Source organism: Corapipo altera, unplaced genomic scaffold (assembly GCF_003945725.1).
Source record: "Corapipo altera isolate COAL_440 unplaced genomic scaffold, ASM394572v1 22b, whole genome shotgun sequence".
Taxonomy (NCBI): Eukaryota; Metazoa; Chordata; class Aves; order Passeriformes; family Pipridae; genus Corapipo; species Corapipo altera.
Genome location: NW_020884876.1, coordinates 1,276,683 through 1,300,962, shown reverse-complemented (window position 1 = coordinate 1,300,962; position 24,280 = coordinate 1,276,683). Strand labels below are relative to the sequence as shown.

General features: G+C 37.9%; 2 protein-coding genes across 2 annotated transcripts in view; both read left to right on the top strand.

The window, feature by feature from the left end:
* LOC113943720 (tyrosine-protein kinase Tec-like) overlaps nt 1–2,760 on the top strand; it is a 33,045-nt gene extending 30,285 nt beyond the window's left edge. Inside the window, 1 exon segment of the mRNA XM_027635899.1 lies at nt 1,672–2,760. Coding sequence (XP_027491700.1) covers nt 1,672–1,749 — 78 coding nt within the window. The 3' untranslated portion in view covers nt 1,750–2,760.
* Nucleotides 2,761–2,865: 105 nt separating this feature from the next.
* LOC113943642 (tyrosine-protein kinase TXK-like) lies at nt 2,866–22,207 on the top strand. The gene is given in 16 exon segments (XM_027635721.1): nt 2,866–4,625; nt 8,229–8,277; nt 8,499–8,601; nt 9,430–9,635; nt 10,688–10,753; nt 11,429–11,483; nt 12,291–12,370; nt 13,767–13,894; nt 15,073–15,147; nt 16,112–16,228; nt 16,231–16,285; nt 17,001–17,217; nt 18,135–18,199; nt 20,211–20,329; nt 20,782–20,939; nt 22,139–22,207. Coding segments are annotated over 16 exon segments (1,578 nt in total). The 5' UTR covers nt 2,866–4,609.
* The last annotated feature ends 2,073 nt before the right edge of the window (nt 22,208–24,280 follow it).

The window sequence follows — 24,280 nt, the reverse complement described above, 5'->3', positions numbered from 1 at the left end:
GAGATCTAAAACTTATGAACCAGTTGGTTTACACAGCAAAAAATACATTAAAAGCAACAGTGCCCTAGAGAGTTGTGGAATGACAGACATGTCTGTGATTCAAAAAAGCTATTCAAAGGAGCGAGGAAACTACAGAACATTACATTTTGTTTGTACTTGGTAACCAGCTTGAAATGGAATAATAAATTACCAGGAAAACAATGATAATTTATTGCTAATGCTTTTATTATTATTATCGTTAATGCTCTTTGAATGTATTTATAGGACTTATATGAACATCCACAAATTGGTTAAAAATTTGTTCATTTCAGAAAGGGTTATTAACATTAAAATCTAAGCAGTCATTACGTGGGACAGAAAGGATCTTTGCAAATCACCAACAGAGCACAAGTAATGGCAAGATTCTTTCAATCTTTCTTATGAAATATGACTAACTGTAGGTACCTCAGTCCTCATTTAATAAATTTATTAATGGTTTGTAGACTGAAATGAATACTCAGGCTTTAAAATTCATCAGATGATACAAACCTAAATGTAACTAAATGGAGGAAAAGTGCAAGCTATCCAGGCACTCAGGAGGTGTGAAATTAACTGTGTCAGGAAGGTCAGCTTCTCGGATTGTGGCAATACACTGAGGTAATCTCTTCGCTGACTGCAAGAGCAACCAGACAGACAACACTGGCCAGCTGGATGATGAAAGAAGAATAAAATACTAAAGCAAACATATTATGGTCAGAGCTATCAAGCCAGGCCAGATGTTTCTTTATCAGCACATGTGCATGTGACTGCTTTCGGTCACAAAGAACAATCATGCCTCAAGCGGCTTTCCAGCTTGACCTTGTCTTTCTTTTCACACACACTAATCTTAGCTCTGGCTGGCTCAGGACCATAATATTTTTGCCTTAGTATTTTATTCTTCTTCTTTTATCATCCAGCTGGCCAATGTTGTCTGTCTAGCTGCTCCTGCAGTCAGCAAAGAGATTACCTCAGTGTATTGCCACAGTCCTAGAATCATAGAACCATTTAGCTTGAAAAAGACTTTTAAGAGCACCAGGTCCAACCATTAACCCAGAATTGCCAAGTCCACCATTAAACTATGTCCGTAAGTGCTACATCTACATGTCTTTTAAATACTTCCATGGATGGTGATTCAATATTTAAATAAACAAAACAAACAGGATGATAAAACACATTGAGGAACTGTATGGAAAACAGAGTAAATGAAAAATACTTTTGTGTAAGTCTGTGACACGGTCTCATTTTGGAGGTCTAAAAATAAAATTGATGTAAATGGGGCATCAGAGAATGACACTCAAAGTTCTTAGGAGCATAAAAAACTTGCATAAAGAAAGATTGGAGCTGTTCATTGGGGAAAGGTGGGGATGGGGAAGAAAAATAAAAAGGTGTAGAACTATGCAAAATAATAAACTATATGAAGAGTAGTCCAGCAAGACCTATTTATGCTTTTTCAAAGCATAAAGAAAAGGTGTTGCTTACTGATATTAGGTGGCAGATCCAAAATCCAGACAAGGAAATATTTTTGCATTTCATATCTAATGAAATGGTAAATTCATTGCCACAGAATGATATCATGACCAATATTTTATCAAAATCAACAAAACTTTATTGATTTCTGATCATGCTTTTTCTGTGCATGCTTTTTATTTTTAGAAACCAGAGGGACGCCCAACTTTTGAAGAGTTGCTTCATGCGATCATTGAGATTGCAGAGGGGGAAGATGCTTTCTGAAGAAAGATAACAGCAGCATAAGCAGAGAAAAAAAGCCACTTTCCAGAGCTGGGGCTACATCATTTCTTTTAAAGAGCTTGATCCTGTAAGCTGCTGGGTGTCACTAAACAATGTGGAGAACCTGTAACATCTAATCCACTCAAGCACAAAGGAGAGTTTTATGTGATGTTGGGAAATGAGCACAGTGTCTTCAGCAATATTAACAATCTCTATATTTCCTCTGAAAAGTCAGCATTGCTTAGCTGGCAAGTTGAACTCTTTATGGAGGGAAACAATGTGACCAAAGGTCAGGAGCCTCACTTGCATTTAGTGGGTTGGTTTCATGTACATACAGTCCACGTTTCTGAGTTTCTCGTTACACAGACAGTAGTATTAGTAGTGATTTGCATGCTTAAAAATGGAAGGTATCTATAAATTACTATTTACTGACATGGAAAATTTTCCAGAGATTCTCCAGAAACATTATTTTTCTCAGTTGATGGGTGTTTTATAGCACATCAAGAAGACAAAACATGCCTCTTTCATTTGCACATAGTAGGTTGTTGTGAGCACAGTCTTCAGTTTAGTGTAACACTCTAAAAACCTTGCTTCAGAACTGAGCCAGGATATTCCAAAGTCATTCTAAGCTGTTTGGTCAACCAGAGACCTCCCATGGTTAGTCTTGATGTTACTAATGAAAACTAAGTCCAAGACTCAGCACAACTGGCTGTCAGTGTACCATAGTACCAAGTTTTGAATTAATTATAAAATAATTTATATGCTGTATGTAATGTAAATATATAAATTCAATGCATTTATTTATATAAAGTGAAGGGGGTTGTCTTTAAATTTGACCTACCCTCACTTGAATACACAACTCTATATGTGGGATTGTAAATGAAACAAAGTAAATTTTCAAGTGTGTTTAAGGAGAGCTCTTCTGTCATCTGTACATAGAGTGATCTAACCCTTCTGTTCATAACAAAAAAATGTCATACTACACATGTGTAAATAAACTGAATGTTAACTATTGTTTGGGACCACTTAATTTGTAGCAAATAATTTACTGTCAGTACATCAGAAGTCAAACTCATTGTTCACATGATTATAGTGTTATGATAATCCATGTATGTGTATATTTCTGTGTGTATACTACTCTATACTAAATACATAAATGGTAGAATGGATATATATTTAAATTAATTTGGCCATGGTGAAATGTTAAGTGCAGAAATGCCTGAACTATCTTTAGAAGTTACCTGCCATGTCCCCTCTGCTAGAAACCAGTGTCTCCACAGCCTTGCTGAAGCCTGTTTCAGTTAATCTGACTTTGTGCAAGTGGATATGAGGAGTATTTACACTCCAGTTTTGCTGTAGCTACCTCCTGAGTAGCTCTATTACACTTTCTTTTTCTTTTGCTACTTGTACTCTTGTGCCATGTGTAATAGGAAATATATTGCACAAAACCTTTTTAATTTCTTTTGCAAGTAGTCAGAGAGGAGTACGGTGGACTTTATTTCCAATCAAATTATTAAAGGTAACTATAGTTAGCTTAATGCATTCTATCATTTTTGCATTTGAGTATTTCTGTAATCGGTTTTGGAGATGCTTAAATCCCTCCACTGCTTTGCCTAAACCTTTATGTTCAGAAGGAGGAAGCCTCCTCTCTCTTGGAAGAAGTGCTTTCTTTTTCTCACAGTATTCCATTGAAAAGTTACAGACTGTCAGAAAAGGTTTAAATGTCTATCTCTTTTTTCTTAATGAAAAAGTCTCAGAAGATTATTCCAACTATGCAATCCAATCTGTCAAATTTTTGAGTCCAAGCCATTCCCCAATCAGTATCAACAGCATGTATTGTTAAGAGGGAAAATCTAGGGGTTTCTACATGTAGTAGAAAAAACGATGTGGAACATTTAATGTAAGCCAAGCTCATCTTTCCTTCCCTAACTACTCCTTTGAACCCCACATTCACCATGGTGATCCTACAAAGTATGGTGTTGCCAACACTTTCAACAATAAATAATGAAGAATTTCACAGTAGTAAGTACTGTTCTCTTAAAACACAAATGAATCATAAGAAAATCAGGAGATGAATAGTTTCCAATAAACCTTAAGCCTGTTTCTTTAAAGTAATTAAATACTTATCATTACCTTGTATGATAAAACACACCCTAACTATGTGGACTTCTGGCAGTAGTTTTCTCAGTGGGGGGAGTGCTCCAAATCCAGCACTTTCACCTGCCTTTTCACAGTACCTGAGTATAATTTCTGCCTACCTGCTTTTGGATTTGATACTTAGGATGTCAGGAACTCTGAGGGACCCACTGTATCAATGAATGCACTTTTTTAGTTGAATGTAGCCTTAGGTGGCTAATTTTAGAAAGGATCAGAATGCCTTTGGAGGTAGCTGTCTTGCTGACTCCTGATGTATTCAAAGGCAGATTGAAATGTTGTACCATCCTTTCTTCTGGATGAGCTCACTCACCCTTAAGCAACTTCAGTCCTTCCTCCCCTTCTTATTGTTACTGATTTTTTTCAAATGTTGGTGTCAAAAATCCATCTGAACAGAACCAAATGCTGTTATTTACATCTCCTGTGGCTTTTATCCTTTTTTTAAAAGAAAAACTTGAACCTATGATAACAGTTTAATAACTTTTTTTTTTCCAGTAAAATGTTTGCTAATAGAAAGCAGTCACTTTTTTCTCCTTCTAGGGCCCCCTTCTGGGGCTTTTTTTTTTTTTAATAAAAGGTAAGTAGGCGTGGTCAAGCAATACTTGTGGTTTACCATGTTTCATATCAGAGCAAAGAGCTCAGCTTGGGCTGTTTCACTGGCACAGCTCGTGAAGAGAGGTTTCCATCTTCATTTGAATATAAACCAGAAATGATTCTTTCTACCTGTAAGTAAACTTGGCTGCATGTTTTGATCTTGCAGTTTTGTTTTGTACAACAGCACTGTACTTAGCAATTAAGTATTTAAATATTACCGTAAAAATACGAACCTGTTTTCTGCACTGCTAAGGTGATCTCTGTTCAGACTGCTTGTCTTGACTTTCAAAATTAATGCACAAATATTAATCCATTGTACTATGGATTCAACAAAGCAACTACTACTTTTACATACTGATAGATATTTCCACATACAGTTCTTAAAAGCAGGAACTGCATAGACATGTGTAAAAAGTTTGGTAGAACTAAAGCTCTCTTTCCTCCAGTGCAGACTTAACTCACAGATAAAACAAAGCCTCAGCTTGCACACATGAAAAGCTGAAAGCTTGTATTTTAAATTGTTTTTAGAAGCAAACTGTACAGTGGCTTTCTATCAGATTATTGATTTTTATAGTACTGTTGAAAATTGACAGACCAGATCAGGAGGCACACCATGTGTTACAGCAAAGATCTGGGTTTGATGGGTGAAGCTGAGTTTGTAGTGTTGAACACAATTAACGTGCTGCTTCACTGCAAGAGCAAGAGTTTCTTGCAAAACATGTTAGAAGAGTGCAAGCCTTAGACATGGACTACAGCACTTTCAACGTTAGTAGTGCTTTGAGAAACAGTGATTCAGAAAAAGAAAAGTCAAGAAACTGTGAAATAATAAAATGATAAAATCCAAATTATAAAAATTGATCTCTAAACTTGTTGCTTTTATCTTTGATGCTACTTCTCCGAAGCTGCCAATTAAAGTGAGTTAGTACTGAAGATTGTATGTATATAAGTATGTATATAAGTGTGGGAATTGGCCACATATACAGACAGTGTTATCAGCCCAAAGCATACTGTGGGTGTTGTGGGACTGTATTAGGCTAGGATGTGTTTTCACTATGCCTTCTCTCTTCTTATGGGACTAGCTTTCAGCTTCAATTAGAAGAAACAAACAAGCCTTCAAATGCCATATTCCTTTTTACAAATAACTGAATACTTCGTAAACGTTGATTAAACTTCATGTCACTGGCTGAAGTAAACAAACCCAAGAATTTTTTCACCCACAGTGTTCAACGTTTATGAAACACAGTTTTAAACAGCTGAGGGACAGTTTGATGTACACTGGAAAATTATGCAGCAAATAAACTGCATTACTCATATCTTTTAAGCCTCGTTTCTTTGAAGAAAATTGTCCCTGTCAGCTGGCGGTGGTATTTTAAATTTCTGCATTTTGCAGAGCTGTCAGTGGGAACTTCTATAAAAAAAACTGATGGTGTCTTCTGATTACTGTAGGCTCACCAGTTTCCCATATGATAGGTTCTTCACAGGATGCAACAGTCTAAGGGAAACTGTGCCACGGCTTTAAAGACAGTCCTAAACAAAACACTTATGAGACAGGTCTCTTCCAACTAAGAACTGGAATTGGTCTTATCAGTCTGATATCTGACATTGTATCAAAAATAGCATGGCCAGCAGGACCAGGGAAGTGATCCTTCCCCTGTACTCTGCATTGGTGAGGCCACACCTTGAGTATTGTGTTCAGTTCTGGCCCCTCAGTTCAGAAAGGATATTGAGGTGCTGGAGCGGGTCCAGAGAAGAGCAACGAGGCTGGTGAAGGGACTGGAGCATAAGTCCTATGGGGACAGGCTGAGGGAGCTGGGGTTGTTTAGCCTGGAGAAGAGGAGGCTCAGAGGTGACCTCATCACCGTCTATAACTACCTGAAGGGAAGTTCTAGCCAGGTGGGGGTTGGTCTCTTCTCTCAGGCACTCAGCAATAGGACAAGGGGGCACGGGCTTAAGCTCCGCCAGGGGAAATTTAAGTTGGATATCAGGAGAAAATTCTTTACTGAGAGAGTAATCAGGCATTGGAATGGGCTGCCCAGAGAGGTGGTGGATTCACCATGCCTGGAGATTTTTAAACGCAGATTGGACGTGGCACTGAGTGCCATGATCTAGTAAATGGACTGGATTTGGACCAAGGGTTGGACTCGATGATCTCGGAGGTCTTTTCCAACCCAATCGATTCTATGATTCTATGATTTTCACTTCTTTTATTTGTGCAAGATTTACTAAGTTACATACTTTAATAGAGAAAATAATTACATTTTCATCATGCAGTAAGGTTGCTTAATGTTTTGAATGCTAGGATGCATAGTCTCACCACACTTGGCTTTTCAGTTGGTAACAGGCACTGGCAAAAAGTTTCACAAGGCATCAGAAGAGACACTGTTTATTCCAGGCTGCATTAGGTCATTGGGATCAACAACACAAAAATGCCAGAAGGCAAAACCAAATAAAGTGGAAGAGACTAATGGGACCACACAAAGAAATATGTGAAACACAAAGCAGCAAAATTCTGAAACCTTGGGAAGCCTATTTCAAGTAACTTTCTGAGGCCTCTTTGCAAACTACGATCTCTGTGGCAGAGAAAAATAGGACACACTGGAGTGGGATATAAAGTTTATTTTCTGTTAGTACAACTGAATATGAGAGGAACCTTGTCTCTCCAGCCTTGACTCTCATGCTTCTTAAGAGACTGTACATTGCATACAAGAGCTTGAGCCTGTCCTGCTGATGCTGTTGCCCTCCACCTGCCCATGGCAATGCATGATGGTGAGACAGTTCAGGAAGCTGAGCCAGCAGAAAGGAATTACCTGCTGGTTTAGCATCCTGTCTTGCTCATGTTGAAATGAGATGAACAACAGTGTAGAAGGAAATAGTATGGGACCATAACTGCTACAACTTGGCTCAAATTGCTGTGTGAACATAGATTGTGGAAAGTAGGTCTCAGTCTGAGTAGCAGAAGTCCAGAGAGATGTGAACCATTTATTTACCTCATTCTAATCTTCTTAATGCCTTCTGACCTATTTAATATCATATCCTCCCTGCTGCACATACAAGATATATTGGATTGGTTTCTCTTTAAATGTCTGATGTCTGTGATGATGTATCCAGTGTATTTTTCTCAGGATTATAAGACACTTGATATGTAAGAGCAAAGCATATATCTGTCAGCACTTTAAACCTGGGCTAATGCATTTATTATATTAATGTCAGCAACAGAAAATCAGTTTTATTTCAAAGAACTGAATGAAGTGTGTCTCCTGTAATAAACCTTGCAATAAAGAAAAGCTTGTCATGCAAGTGTTATTTTGTATTTGGCTTGAATGATCTAAAAACTATGTCAGTGCTGAAGCAGACAGTTCTCCACTTTCTGTCCCTGATGAGATTCTCATCCCCCTCATTGCACTGGATGGAGCTTGTGCAGGGTGGTGTGATCAGTCAGATCAGTACTAATCTGACTGACAAGGTCTCTTTTTTATTTTATTTTTGCTGATTTAGTAAGATGATTTAAATCATACACGTGGCCTCATAATTGCTAAGACATTGTAAGGAAGACAGTGGGTAGTAGGAAAGCTCTGCTGTCTTTGATGGCTCCAAATTCAGCCTTAATATTTGCTAGATATCTCACAGGAAGACAGAGCTAATAGTGGGGCTAAGCACATATGGTAGTTCTTAATTCTGTACATTCTGTGAACAAACAGAAACACGGAAAATATGGAAAATGTTCTTGTTCACAGATCACACCATCCAGTCTGTTTTCTGCTGCTGCTGCACAGTGCAAGAAAGGTATGTGAAATGCTTAATCTTTTCAGTGATTATGATGATCAGAATATCTATTCATAAAGGACTTCTTAAAATCCCTCTATTTTCAGTGGGAATGAAATATGCAGAAGTTTAAAGACACTGTACTCTGAATATCCTTAATGAAGGAAGGCATGTATGTCCTTGGATATTTTTATATTTATAGATATGCATTCACATAAAAGCTTCATGTTTGTCAAAAGCAGAGCAAAGAGAACAAAAGTGAACCTGGATCCTGACACTGGCCTGGAGATCCATTACTCAGCCTCACAACCAGACGTTTCCTATGCATCTACTTGGAAGTGCAGGGTAAGTAATGTTTTGGGAGGTGAAAAGGGAGAATTGAGCTGATTTGACATACACTGGCTCAGTACCAGAGCAAGCAGGGGAGGAACTAACTTAAGCACATAAGGTACTTCGTCGCATAAAAATTACAGAGTAAAAGTAACTGAAGATTCATACTGATGTAAATACAGAGTCACAGTGAGGTTTCCCAAGCTTGCTGTCATGAAGAAGGTGGTTCTTTCTCCTACTTTTTGGTTTGGGTCACAGAGATGGAAAGGGTGGGACTGCCTTGATGAGCAGATGCAAGCTCGCCTTGCTCAGCTGGTATGTGAAATGTTCACCTCAGTTTTACTAGATCTAAGTTGAATTAATCTGAGTCTTCAAATCATATCTGAGTGCTAAGTTAGAACCTCCCCTGATGCAAAAGAAAACTTGCTAAGCTTCTGATAACTTACTAAGAAAGTCTGCAGTGTCCTCTGTGTTGATTCTCCAGACAAATGACTGAATTTCCAGACATTGTAACTTTAATGCTGCTCTGCTTTAACACCAGCTGAGGAGTTGTCCCAGCATTCCTACTGTGTAGAAGTCACCCCCATTAGGTAGATAGCTTATTTATTATTCACTGTACTTTCCATTATAGTTTTTGCTTCTGCAAAAGAGGAAGTAACAAGAGGAAGTAACAACCATGATGAGTTCCTCTTATTTACTGAGAGAGTAATGTAATAAATGTGGATAGAGCCTTCCTTAATCTTCGTTCGTGAAGCCTAGCCATGATGATAATACCAGGAGAATTAAGCAAACAATAGTAGAGAGAAAAGACTAGTTATGAAAGATACTTTTATTTTTCTCTAGCACAAGAGGCAATTGCAGTTTAAGAACAAGCTGTTACCTCCTCTACCTGCCGAGGCCTTGGAAGACTACACCAAGAAACCCAGAGTTATTGCACTCTGTGATTTTTTTGCTAGAGGGCCTTCAGATTTACCTCTAAAGAAGTCAGAAGAATACCTTATCCTTGAACAGTATGATCCCCACTGGTGGAAGGCGAGAGACCAACATGGGTAAGAGAGTGGGCATCTATTTCAATCTCCCTACACAGAAAGAAAAAAGCCTAAAACAACCTCTGCAAATGCAGGCACATAGAACGAGATGTGAGACAATTTAGGGACAGGTTTGAAAGTGTTCAGCTATGTAGGAGGCACACAGGTTGACTGGGCAGGCTTTCAGAAGTGTTTGGCATCCCAGAAATGGACAGGGAATCTAGAATCTTCTGGGAATTCAGAGTTAAGCCCTAGACTCGGTAATTTCACAAGCAACATAAGGGTGTTTGAGGACCATGTGAATAACTGGGTTCTGAACCATGTGCAAATCCAGCTTTCTATACTTCGTGTTTTACAATGGAGTGTATGTGTATAAACACTTTGTAAAACGATAGCGATCATGAAGATGTGCCTGAAATAAAACCTCTGGTCCAAAATACCTGGGTATTTTAGAGAGCTAGATAACTTCAATTCACACTTCCTTTTCACACTTATGTTTGTTTCATGTTATTCCCCTTTCTCCTTTGCATTTTTTTCAGTGTATCTTGTACTCTGATGTTGGGAGTGGTTATATGTTATATAATAACCATCTCCTTTCCATTCAAATTTCTCCTTTAAATACTTTAAATGCTTTTTTCTCAACTCATATTTCTAGCGAAAGTATACAGATTGTGTTTTGTATATACAAGCAAGCACACACTTTATATTTCTTCATATAAAAGCATTGTATAGGCCAGAAATGAAGAGGGTGGCTTCTGATTCAAAAAAAATACAATTCTTTTTCTAAATTTGCTTTTGATTTGACTTATTAGCATGCTGACCTCAGCACTCAATAAATACCTATCTCAGCTGGCTTTTTCATTTGAGTAGCCATCCACAGTTGTGGAGCAAAAAGGTTGTGCCTGGATGAAAGGACTCAAATTTGTACTCAGTTCCTATGCTGGGATTCAGTGTCTAACAACATAGCCACTAGTATAAGGAACCCTTGTAATTCAACAAAAGGATGATGTATATCTTTATCCTATTAATATTTTACACCATACTAGAACATTATTCCCTATATGTTGTTTCAGGAGTGAAGGTCTAATTCCCAGCAACTATGTTACTGAGAACAAGAAAAGTAATTTAGAAATGTACAAGTAAGTACCCTTGAAAATTACAATTGTGCTTTCATTTCTAAAAATTGATTGCAGTAATATATTTTAATGCTTAATCCTTCAATCTTTATCAGACACAAACATCTGTTTATCAAAAGCTCTCTTTTTTTGTAGCAAAACATTATTCTTAGAATGAATTAAGTGTTTAGATTTGGAACTATTTTCTCAGAGATTGTAAAATTACTGAGTACTTCAACAATGTTCATTTGCATGAATTGTAATGTCAGAACCTAGATGCTTCCTATTTCTGTAGACTCAATGCATAATGTTTCTGTATTCTGATCTTTGCCTGTTGTGACCATGGAGCTAGATCAAATTACTACAATCTAATTTACAGGAGAGAAAAGTAAAATTCTGAAAAATTGTAGAGAAGAAAGGTTTGACACATCATCCAGGACTGTAAATTTCATCACAGTTTGGCATAAATGTTCCCTGGGGTTTCTTTTGTTTGAGATAATATTTAATCACAGTGAATCAGGGAAAGATGTTCCAAAAAAAAATGTCTAAGAAAGTCATTCCAAATTAAGAGATGTTTATTTACAATTATAGTTCTAGACAGGTTTTTTTACTTGGAATAATGTAACTATTAAGCTGTGAAACAAAGCAAACGTTCATTTTTACTGGCTGAATAAAGGATAGGTTATCTCCTTGTCGCAGGTGGTACTGCAAAAACATAAACAGAAGCCAGGCAGAACTTCTCTTGCTCCAGAAGGTAACTCAGCTTATACACAGAGCTAACAATACCTAGGAAGATCTATCAGTAGAGGCATCAAGAGCATTATCACAGTCGAATCCAAATCTTTTTGTATGTTGTAAGAGAGAAAGTAGTTTAAAATAAGAAAGCTTTCTGGAGTAAGTGTAGAATGCAGACTATTCACAGAGTTTTAAATTGTACCCCCAGCAAATTCTATGCAGATTTTCTATGCTAGATAAATCAAATTACTTGTGGTTTACTGTGCTTGTCTTTTGCATTAGACATTGAAGACTGAAATCCATGTAGTAAGCAAATTAGTGAGCTTAGCAGAGGTTAACAAAACCACTGCATCTTCCTTATATTCAGAGTAAACCATGTCTATTGCATTCTACCCCCTGTCAGTTACCAAGGTGCCTAGCTCAGTTAAACTCATTAGGTCTTTGCTCAAGGACTATCACAGGCCTGGGACAAGAAAGACCGGGGAAAAACATCTCAGACAGAACTGTTTTGCAGTACTTTTTTTTCTAGTGATTTGTGTAATTTGATTTTTTAATAAATCAAAGCATTTTCACTACTTCACACTGAAGAGTATAATTCACCTAAATTATTTAACTCCAAGAAATTGCATGGCACTTAGTATTTTCCCTTGGTTAATTTTGCTCCAGTATGTACCTGGCTATCCATTCATGTTCTCCACTGCTTTATCTCCCTCTCAAATAGTCATAGGTATTCCACAGAGTTTGGTAATCAGCTGCAAGTCGCATCTCAAGGAAGGATTATTCAATCTCAAAAGTGGAAAATAACTATACCTAGATTTCTTTTCAGTCCAAAGAAGGTGCATTTGTTGTCAGAGATTCAAGTTGACAGAGTCTTCTTATGCTGTCCATGTATTCACGGCGTAAAGGGTGAGTTGCTCTGAATGGTTAGGGTTTGAATCAAGGGGTGATGGAAAAGCTTCTCCCAAACTCCTCAGAATAATTGGGTAGTTTGGGCATGCAGTGCACAAGAGCAGAGAACCACTGGAGTGGTGTTCATGCAGAGTTAATTACTCTGTGTGCAGAAAAGATGATGGTGGGCAGTGGATCTGGGAATCAGGACACAAATGTCCTGTCATAACAAGATTACCTGCACTCACTGAAATCCTCAAATAATCTGTTGTGGGAGCTGTGCATTTCACCCATGTAACATGAAGTGCCATGGCTACCATACCACACCACGAGAACCTTTGGCCACTGCACCAAAATATTTTCCTTCTCTGCAGGCTCTGTGCATTGTAAGTTCATCCCAGACTCTGCTGTCCCCTGACTTCTCCTGTTTGTCTCCTAAAATCACCTCATCCCCTTACTGTGCAGTCTGTCTTACTCGCCAGACAACAGCCACAGGACTCACTTTTTCCCATATCAGTAGCAACCACCTACAGCACTGACTTATCCCATGTCAACCTGTTGTATACCCCTTTCATCAGCCCTCCTACATCCTCCTGCATCAACTGTGTCTGCTTTCCTTCTCTATCTCTTATAGCAAGCCAGAGACAAGAGGAGCAAGGCAAAGGCATTGTTGTTACCACCACCCTCTTCCTCCCTCCATCCCTTTCTTGGAAAGGTGGGGTAAGCCCTCCCCTCTGTGCTGGGGAAAGGCTCACAGTTTTTTTAGACTCAATAATGTTTCTGACAGTGCCTCAATAATGTTTCTGTATTCTAATCTTTGCTTGCTGTGAACATGTGACCACAATTTAGGGTACTAACCTTCAGCAACCACCTCCAGCCTGAAATGCAAACTTAACTTAGTTTTGAGTGTCACAGAAAGCAGGGATAGGTGGAGAGTAAAATATACAGAAAGCAAGAAGGACAGATAATGTGAAGAAATACAGAAAAGCAAATGTATCCAATAAAAGCTCCAATAAAGAGCCTTTGGAGAAGTATAACGGAAAATTTAATCTCATGCTACACTTTAATATATTTTTAAGTTTTGGGAGAAAACAGGTAATTAAGAACACTTTAATTTTAAAAGGTTATATTCAAATAAGTGCTAAATTAGGAGGAATATCTGTTAAACACTATGGCTATTTTTTATGGATGCAAAGATATACGGGTAAATAATTGGGCAATAAAAAACATCTGCCAAAGTTCAGAGAAAGATCCATTCAAGGAGTCTTTTTTTTCCTCTGAAACAGTATCCCAGCTACACATAGCCATTTTGAGTTATATTCCAAGTTTACAGATTTTACCATGCTTTCAAATTTTAGCAGATTTATAGTATAAATTATTTTTACTGAAAATTATAATGCTTTGTTGATTTCAGAAGTCATAATGTAAATATTTTACATTATCAAATTAAACAAAACCCCTTGGGACAGTATTATGTAGCAGAAAAATATCTTTTTTCATCTGTTCTTGAACTCATTGAGTATCATCAACACAATGCTGCATGTAATGCATGTGAGCTGATATGGTTTTGTAACTGGACTTCAAGAAATTGGAAATCATTCCTTGTCTAATAGTTTCCTGTAAAAAGAGACACAAGTTTTTCTATTTCTAACGAATTCACATATAGCTGTATCCTTTCTGCCAAAGTCACAGCTGTAGTGTGCATATACCAAAGAGGAAAGTGAAACTACCAAACTCATCTACATGTATTAAATGAATTTAACAAAGTTAGAAGCCTGCTTTGTATTCTCTTGGTTCATATTTGACTGAATGGGACTTGAATGAAATTTGATCATAATTCTTTCCTTGTCTACAACAAGAACTTGTATGCATGCAGTTTAATAAAAGCAGGAGCTATGCTGTGCATCAGCAGGCAGCATTCCACTAATTTTGAAAAAAAAAGAACGCAAAACTACATCACAAACAATCAAAGGCAGAATTAGGAAGCACAAGGACTCAACGCTGGCTTGCATCTTACATCTAATTGTTGGCTGATGGCAGATTTTTATAATTTTTAGCATGAAAAATATCCTTCACCTTCGTTCTGCCCATAATTTTAATACAATATAAAATGGTTTTATTCTGAATGAGTGAAGATGAGAAAACACACAGACATCCATTGCACTAGTGAGAAGAAGAATATGGGAATGGACAGAGCCCTCTGCTGGTGGGAGGAGGATTGTAGGAAAAACGTAGCAGAAAAGAATCTGAAAGTAACAGTGGGAAGAATTAATGAACACAGAGAATCCTTGGTAAGAGATGTATTCACTGGTAGTACTGGCTCATGAATGCAAAGAAAATGAATGACAGACATGAAGATATTTTTTGCAATGGGAAACAAACCTTAGACATCATGCTGGAAGATGCCACTTAGGTGGGTAATACAGTATTTTAGAACTCATTTATTTAGGATTACTAATGTCACACTGACAAACAAACAATACTATAACTCTTGGCTTTATGAAAGTATAGATTTTTTGTAATCAGACCCCTATTGAATATTCTTTCTCCATTTCTTCTACTGTAGTGTTTTATCTGAAGAAGCTGTAAGAAAAAGTAACTTCAAGAAATAAGAAATGTACATCAGATTCCAAATATTTTTGTTTGAGAAGAGATATGATATAGTATATTTAAAAATTAAGTAATTGGTCAACACAGTATTGTTGTTTTATTCCCTACAGGTCTTATCACACATCTTCGATATCCAGTTGGATCAGATGGATGTTCTTCATCAGCAACAGCAGGACTGAATTATGGTAAATTTTTTATCTTCTCTTGGAGGAGATTTAGCTATCTACCTAGGCAAGAATTTAGATTGTATTCACCTATAATTAAACTGTACCTGTGAAACGCCTTGGTAATAAGAAACACATAAACAGACACATATTCACCAGAAACAAACTAATTTCCTGTAAGGTGTCAGTACCAAATTAGACATCTGACTCGGTTGCTCCTGTTAAGTGGCTGCTGTGCTTCTAATACAACTACCAGTGCATTTCAGAGCTATCTGGACTTTTCCAAGTGAACCTAAGACTCAAATAGACATTTAACAGCTTTTAAAAGGCTATTTGGTTTATTTAAATGCTTAGGAAAGTTGAAATATGAAATGAATAGAATTTATGGAGAAGATTTTCTTTGTCAGTTCTGCAAGTTTTAGAAATAAGAATGGAATCCTACATGGTATTATATCAAACAAGGTATAAATGCCACTTTTGTGTATATAGATCAGGAATTTTATACAATCTGTCTGACAATAGGAACCTCCAAAATTGAGTATCTTTTATCTTCCAAGAATCTCAAGCCTTAATATTTCTGAAGGGTAAAACTATAGTGGTTATTAAAATAAAAGCAGCCAGTAACTATTTCTGTAGCTATACTATCCATCTGGAACTGTTAATAACATCACCTATCATAATGCCAAAAAAGTTCTCATGTGCAACCAAAGCTAAACACTTGCCTTATCTTCCTGCCTCAGACATTCCTACATTAAGCAATTTAAGCATTGATCAGATTCTAAAAGCTGTAAAATAACACATTTAAACATATGTGAGCAAGTGGAATTTTTCAGATATTTAAAACTCATGCTGTAGCTGATGAACAAGTGTGATGCTTCGCTGCATCCATTAACTGCAAAGAGCAAGGCATGTCTCCTGGAGCACAGTTAGGAGGCCAACTGGAAAACTGGACTGACTCTTGTAACATATTGGGTTGCTTTTGTAGAGGAGTGGGGATTAAACTCATCTGAGTTTAAACTCATCTTCATTAAAGAACTTGGGCGTGGGCAGTTTGCAGTTGTTTATCTCGGTAAATGCAGAGCAACAATCAAGGTTGCCATCAAAACAATGAAGGTGTAATGTCTGAAGAAGATTTTATGGAGGAGGCCAAACTGATGATGTAAGTACGAAAGCTATTATATCTGGCAGTTGCCCAAGAAATAAATATAACCTAGGTCCATTTAAACAAATAGACAAAGCAGTTTGGTGGCAATGGTAGATGTGCAGGAGAGAAAGACTGGTATAAAGGTCTGAACCAAACTGATACAGATACTTCCTGTGCCTATCACCAGACTCTTTCTTTAGTGTTCACTGCTTTGTGCTATGGAGCAAAATGGGGAGTAAATGTTCTGATAAATAAATGTACTCCTACAACTATTCTTTCATCCATAATTCAGTGTCTCTAGGACTACTGGCAGAGCTTATATCTAACTAAAGCTTTTGAGAAACTATATTACCATATCTGCAAATTTCGCAAATTAGGGAAATATCCAGATAAGGTCTTGGCAAAGCCCAGAGAAGAAGAACCCTTGTAGGGTCATGTCCCCTGCCTGAAAGCCAGGTATAACTAGACCTTTCCATTTTACATCATCCAAATCAAGCTTTGCACTCACTGCATTTATATAACTGATGAACAATTATGAATTCACAGAGTGAACTTTTTGGAGGAAGTTGTAGACAGAAATGTGTTAGGTAGTGGGAGAACTCTGAAGCCAGTTGAATTGGATACTGTTTATTGAGTACTGAAAGTATTTTTCAAAACTATCATGAGAATCAAAGGTCTAGTTACCTGCCAAGGACAAATGTTAGCCTGTCTAAAATGCAATTTTAAACAGGAAACTCTCCCACCCAAAGCTGCTCCAGCTTTACGGAGTGTGCACACATCACAAGCCTCTCTATGTTGTGACTAAATTCATGGAAAATGGCTGCCTGCTCCATTACCTGTGGCAAAGGCGGGGGAAACTTGGCAGAGATGTGCTGCTGAGCATGTGCCAGGATGTGTGCGGAGGGATGGAATATGTGGAAAGAAATAGCTTTATTCACCGTGATTTAGTAAGTACAACAGGTTTTCTGAGGTTCTTGACAAACATTTGCAGTAAAGAATATGCCACTGATTTTATGGGACACTATGTAAGACTTCAGCCTTGCAGGATCTAATACGACAAAATAAAACTTTTCAGCTGTTCTTTTGTCCATGGACAGCTCAAACAAAAAGAAGTTTTTACCACTGGAATAAACACTTGAGAGATCAGAGAAAACTGGGATATTGGCATGGAGCAGGCTGGTGTTAGGACATCCCAATAGAAGAGTGATCCAAAATCACAGCAATACAAAAGATCAGCAACAACGAGGATTTTTTAAAATTGAATATCTTTTTCTATTTATATTTTTTCAGCTGCCTGCTGCCATACTTTGATGTTGGGATATATGAGTGACTTTTCTGTCCTCTGGGCAGGGAATCATAGGAGAGTAGCTTGTTTCTGAACTTCTTGATACTTTATCCATGCTCACATTTGGATGCAGAGAGGAAATTTTCCTGCTCTCCTATCTAGCTGCCTGAAGAAATGTAAAATCTTGAAAATTTACAAGGAATTTCTGATTTCTGTAATGAAAAAGTCAAAAACATTTTTAAAAATTCACACTAAGTGTCCTAGTGCTGGTGTTTCAGGAAAATACCTGGTTGGATGACTAGACTGCAGCCTAAAATTCTTTCACCATTCAAGCATATGTGAACATATTGCAACTCATACTACATGCATTTAAGCTCATATTTGCTATGTATATGTTACTACACAGTAGTGAAATATGTTCACTGACTCAGAGCCAGAAATTCACTCATATTTTTGACCAATACACTAATCTCCTTCCAGATATAAACAGTATGAGCTCAAGGAAATAAAATCAACTGCTGTATTTTTCTTAAAACTCTTAAGCACAGATTTCAGATATGTTTATCTCATTTTCCCCAGGCTGCAAGAAACTGTTTAGTTAATGCAGAGCACATTGTTAAAGTATCCGACTTCGGCATGGTGAGGTACAAGGCCGTTGACACAGGTTTCATGAGCACCTATTCTCAGACAGCTGCAGCATCATCTTGAGTTAACTACATTGCTTGCTTCACTGTGGTTAATTAACAACGGTTAATTTTTGAATTCTGATAAAAATTGTAATATTGTTTAACCATGTACCATGAACTGGATGTTGTGTCCTCTTCTTGCTCTTGGTGAGTGCAAGACAGGTAAACAAAGTGCCGGGTAACCTTCAGAGTTGTTTATGGACAGAAAAATGCCCAGGGTGCACAGGGCTGCCAGAAGCTTGAAGAAAGAAGTTCCCCCGACTTTTCTGAGCAGGGTGGAGACAGAAGGTTCCTAGGGACAGAACCAGGAACTGGTGATGAGCTCTTGAGGCAGCTGTGGTAAGACGCAGGGAGGGCAGGATGCAGGGAGGGTGGTCAGGAAGTGTGATGCATGCTGCTGTAGCAGAGAAGTGGTTTTTCTCATTAGTGATAGCAGCAGCCAAAGTGGGGAAAGAAAGCACACTGTATTCTGACAAGCACTGGCCAGAGAAACATAGCTCTGCCCTCACAGTCTTCTCTCAGAGGACATGCCATATTTTATAGCTGAGCTGATCAAATGACTGACTGCTACCCAAAGAGTTTGTCTCCTTCCTTCTTTACTCCTGCAAGCCCAGCACAAAGCTCTCCACTTTCGAGTTTTACTGGCTGTTTTTTCTGCAGGATTAGTAGAATGAATCAGCTTACTTAGGAGGCAGATGAACTTGAAAGGCAGTGAGTGGTTCAGAATAGGAGGTGGTGGGGACATCTACCTTGTGGCTACAAATCACAAGATCAGCACAGCCATGCTGTTTACCTTTCCCTTTGGTTTTGCCTCCTGTTTCTAATCTCAGGCTTACAACACCCTAGCACTTCATAACTAAATACTTGTTTTTCAAAGGTCTGTCCTGTACCATGGTTGCACTGTTCTCCAAAAGGATAAAGATCAGTATCAGGGGTTTGGACTCATCCAAATGAGTCAGAAAACACAGTAGGAGACCAAGGGGCGGTCAGGTCCAGCCTAAGAATAATGGACCTGAACTGTTGCCAAAAAGTGGAGATCAGTGGTGTGGCTCTAGGACAGGTACTCACTCTTCTGGGGAAATTGTGAAGAGGTGATGGGAACACAGCCTAATTATTCAGAGCCCACACAACTGCCTCTACAGGTTATTTTGTGCTGGTATTTCATATGTTCCTTATTCAGTAGCCTCCCATGTTTCTGTGCCTGCACCAAAATGAGAAAACGAGGCAAAGAGATTATTTATTTCAAGTGACCTCCTTTAAAAGGTGCTAAAGGTGCTTTAAAAGATGATAAAGCATTATGCTTTCCCTGAGAACTGCCCATCTGTTGTGGGCTCAGGAATGTTAATACCAAGAAAATGTGCACAGAGTTTGTCAGTGTGTAGGGGTCAGACTAGTAACCTTTTAAAGTGTTGCCCTATAAAGGCCTGCATTAGACACATAATTTCATCTTATCTGGGAGGTTAGCTCTTATAAGCCTGGGCAAAAAAAATTACTTTAGTGCCCCTACAAAAACTTTTGCCTCAAATGTGATGAACATTTCTTTCTGTGTTGCTTTGGTAACAATGTCCTAGATATTACATCTGTGAAAATGGGCAGTAACAGTAGTATTTGTGTGGAACGAGTGGTTGGAAAAATGGATCCTGTTAAAAGAAGACTAATTATTGCTGCTGGTTTTCCTGCCCATGGTGTCCTATCAATATACACTCAAAAGATGACAATAACAACCATCCTGTCAGTCTTACAGATGGTATCAATATATTTTCTTCCAACATAAACAATCCAAATCATTCATTTAAACAGAAATCACTTTAAGTGCATAGCTTTCAGTATTGGTTTCTGTGTGCATTTTATACTAAATTAGTGATATCATTTCCTTGTTTCTACATTGACATTGTATATTTATGAAATTATAACCCCTCTATGGAAATGTCACTCATTCAAATATATGAAGTTTCCTCTTATTCTTTAGGTACATCATTGATGACGAATATATCAGCTCTTCAGGTGCCAAGTTTCCAGTCAAATGGTCATCTCCTGAAGTCCTTCATTTCCAAAAATACAGCAGGAAATCAGATGTCTGGTCATTCGGTGAGTTGATTAGGTGCATGTGCAACATATTGTGCTTCCCTAAAACTACTAATGTGATTTAGGAAAGTGTAACTTTTTATTCATGCTACCTATCTTAAGCTGCAGTACTTCCCATTTTTAAATCTTGCTTGTATTTGACTAGTATGTTTTTCAATAGAAAGGCTCTGTGCCTAAAAATTAGGTTTTGCACTGAAATGTGCATTCTTCGTAAGTCCCCATTAACCAAATGTATATTCCTCTGAGTTTCATGGACCACAACCTTAGCTGACTTAAAAGAGAGCAGAATTATATTAGTTGAAAATGGTTTTGTCTCCAGTTCATGTTGCCCATATTTTCATGCATTTTTCAACACACAAAAGATCAGGAGTGTTTTTTGTTCTCCTAATGTTGAAAAGTTGTGGGTTTGGCATTTTTTGTTTTGTCCTAAACTATATATTTTGGTTCACTTCTAGGTGTATTGATGTGGGAAATTTTTACAGAAGGCAAAATGCCCTTTGAAAATAAGTCCAATTCTAAAGTTGTCCATGCGATTTCTCAAGGTAACCAACTTTATCGACCACATTTGGCATCACATACTGCGTACAAAGTCAGGTACAGCTGCTGGCACGAGGTTTGTTGCCCTTTTTTTCCCCTGTGATATTATTTTATTATTAATTGTCAGTGTGGATATAAAAGCCATTTTTAGTAAATGGAGGCATTAAATCCTTATTTCACGTCTGTGAAATCTTCCATGTCTCTGACTACGTTTTTTACAAATCACACCTAAGTTTTCAAGCCTCTGCTTCTTTTGACTGTTGCAGCTAATAAATATAAAGCACACTATCAGTTCAATAGGTCTAGCCCATCCCTGGTTTTGAATATGCCACTATTGCCTTGCTTCTCTACTGCATCCAATGTGATACCTTTTTCACTCCTTTGTATCGTGCGTAGCTTTCTCTAGCTCTGTTCTGACCCTAACACATCCATATACGAAGTGGATATGCCCAGTAGATGTAGATTTTGAACTCTCTTTTTCAGGTGTACATCAGTATCTCTGTACATCACTTCAGCTTCTAGGCTGCACCCCTTCCATCCTCTCCAAGCTGAATTGGTACTTGATGTTCTTTCTCTGTTTCTCCTGCTCCTAGTCTTCCTATATTGGTATCAAAACACTAATTTCATCAACTTCTCCATCTGATTAATCTCTTAAGGTTCCTCCTTCTCTAGTCTCTACAGGAAATGAGGTTGCTCCTTTATCGCTCACCTTTTAACTCTATATAAAACTTCTAAACCCTAAGTAAAAAAAAGGTTAAGAGAAATATCTAAATTGTGTCCAGCTTTCTTGCTTACTGCAAACATCCATCAGGATGCCATCCAGCAGAGAGAGGATGGGGAAGAAGTTGTCCCCTCTGTCTACCACAGGAGTAGGAATTTGCTCTATACTGAGCTGCAGCACATCAAATAATACATCCAGGAAGATCCTTTTTCAACAACCCAGGAAACATTCCTAAGTATCATGGTTTCCTGAGAGGTAGAGCTTTCCATAGACCCACTGCAGGGGGAAATCCTAAAGGAATTCTGATCCAGAATTGAAACAAGTATAGAGAAATTTCAGGAATTTTTGGAAAAGTGCCTGTGCTCATGTTGCTGGTGTCATGAATAACAGATTATTTTTCTCTCTCAGATGACAAACTTGATCTTTTCTTCTGTATTAATAAAATAAAATGTAATTTTAAAATGGTATCTCATATGTACTTACTTATATGTCTTCTGAAGTCTGGTACTATAATTGACCAATCTGCTAATATAAGTTTATTCTCTGCTTTTCAGAAACCTGAAGGACGTCCTACTTTTGCAGAGTTAATAGTGACCCTTACAGATTTAACAGAGATGAGATAATCACAGATTTTATACCAATATATTTACTGAAAGGTTAGCATTAAGCATGCCAGTAATGCAAATTTCAAACTGTCTCTGCGATATAAAGTACATGGTGCCTTTGAATAATATATGAGGCATCTTTTTTAATAGCTCTTGTAAAACTGGTTTTGCCATATGCAAGTTGATCTGTAATACACTGCAGTATCGTGCAGTAAAAAGCAGCTAGACTCTGTTTATGTAATCGAAGCACCTTGATCATGCCTCTTTCACTGAGCTGTCCCATGGTGAATATGCACCCATCCTTGAAACGCTGGTATAATACACAGAGCCAATAATGCTTGCCTACCAGGCTTCCACTTCTCAATAAAATCTTTCTGTAGGTGGCTCTGGGAAAATTATGAGCAGGCTGTTATTAATACTCAGATAAATTTAACAGCTGCTATCATCACACTGGCAGTAAACAAATGAAAATGCACTAGAACATGCTTCAGTGAAACTGGTGCTTAATTGTCAGCAAGAAAGGTCTACAGGACAAAGGTCAGGTATCTACAGTGTAATTACTTCCCGGAACAGCTACACCCATAATTAAAGACTGAGTAGGCCACCTTAGTCCACGTGGCATCTGTGAGCTTAGGTCAAATTCTAACCGTATTCAGACAGGCAAAAATGGGTGAACAGCAAGAGCCACCCTTGTCACTGACCACAAAGAGATGTCTGCTGTTTTTTTAGAACAAAATTTTGTGTGATAAAAATGAGACCTAGAAGAGCAGTAAAGGTTAGAAGGAGACACTATAACACCTCCATAAAGGAAACATCTGGTCAAAGGCTGTAGGAGTGCTGAGCATTCGTAAAAATTTAGCTGATGCTTCCTGATCAAACACGAGAAAACCTGAGCAAGTCTGTATTATGGATGGGAGGAAAAAAGGCAGAACTCTGAGATTCTGTGAGCCAGCACTTAGGATATATCTCTGCAAAAAACCCACACTGTTGACAAACTGAAATGTATTTTCAGAAAGTGAAATTACTTTCCTTGTTTAGGTACTCCCGAGGAGCAATGCAGATCAATAATTTGTGTGTACAGGTCTGGTGACACTTCTCTCCAGTGCTACTTAGTTTTCAGACCAACTCCCCTGTCTCCTGCCACTCTAAAGCTTCACAAACAGGGAGGCCCTGCAGACACTAAGGCACATCACCACTAGCACTCCTCCCCGATGCACCACCAGCCTGGATCCTGCTCAGCCTCCCAGCCTTGTTGTGAACCTCAGCATCATTTTAAAATCTGCCAGAAAGGAGTCAGCTATGGGAAACCTGCTTTGCTGGAAGGATGTTTTCTAACACACTTGCCAGTTTTATTTTGCAGGAATTTAAATAGTGAGAGAACGATGTTTTCTAGAAGTATGTAATTCCTCATATAGCTCTAGGATGCAACTCTGATGAGCAGAGGTTGAGGTTTTGAATCTGTATTCTTTGGGATGAAAATTTTTTACATCACAGCTCTTTCAAGCGTGGCTGGAAAGGCAGCTAGAGGAAGATGGGAGAACAGATTTCTATAGAAACTAATAACTGGTTTATCTCCTTCTAAACTCGGACAGATTATTTAACCTATTCAAATCTTCTTGACCTACCTACATTTAGTCAGTGCAGCTTTGTAATGAACTTAATTGCCCATTAATTTGTCTGGAGGTATGGTAATTAATGAGCAGCTGCCAAGATTTGTTTTGTATCAGCATTTAAAAGCCATAATTTTGATAGCAATGTATTGTCTCTGAGGCTTCTTTGTTCTTGTTCTTAATCATTTGCCCTACTTACCAAAACACTTCTAATTACTTTATATAATGTCCTTCATTTCACTGCCTGGAAAACCTGACAACTCGCTGAAATACTCTCCATTGTGACTGCCTGTGAGAAAGAGATGCCTAATACATCAGCTCAGGTTTTCTTCTCTAGTTTAAAAATATGAATTACACTAATTTTTATCCCTTGTTTAAAAAATACAGATAATTTAGTATATAAGCCATGAATAATTTATTACAAGAGAAATATTAGCATAATTTCACTAAAAAATCAGTTATTCCAAACTAATAACTAAAT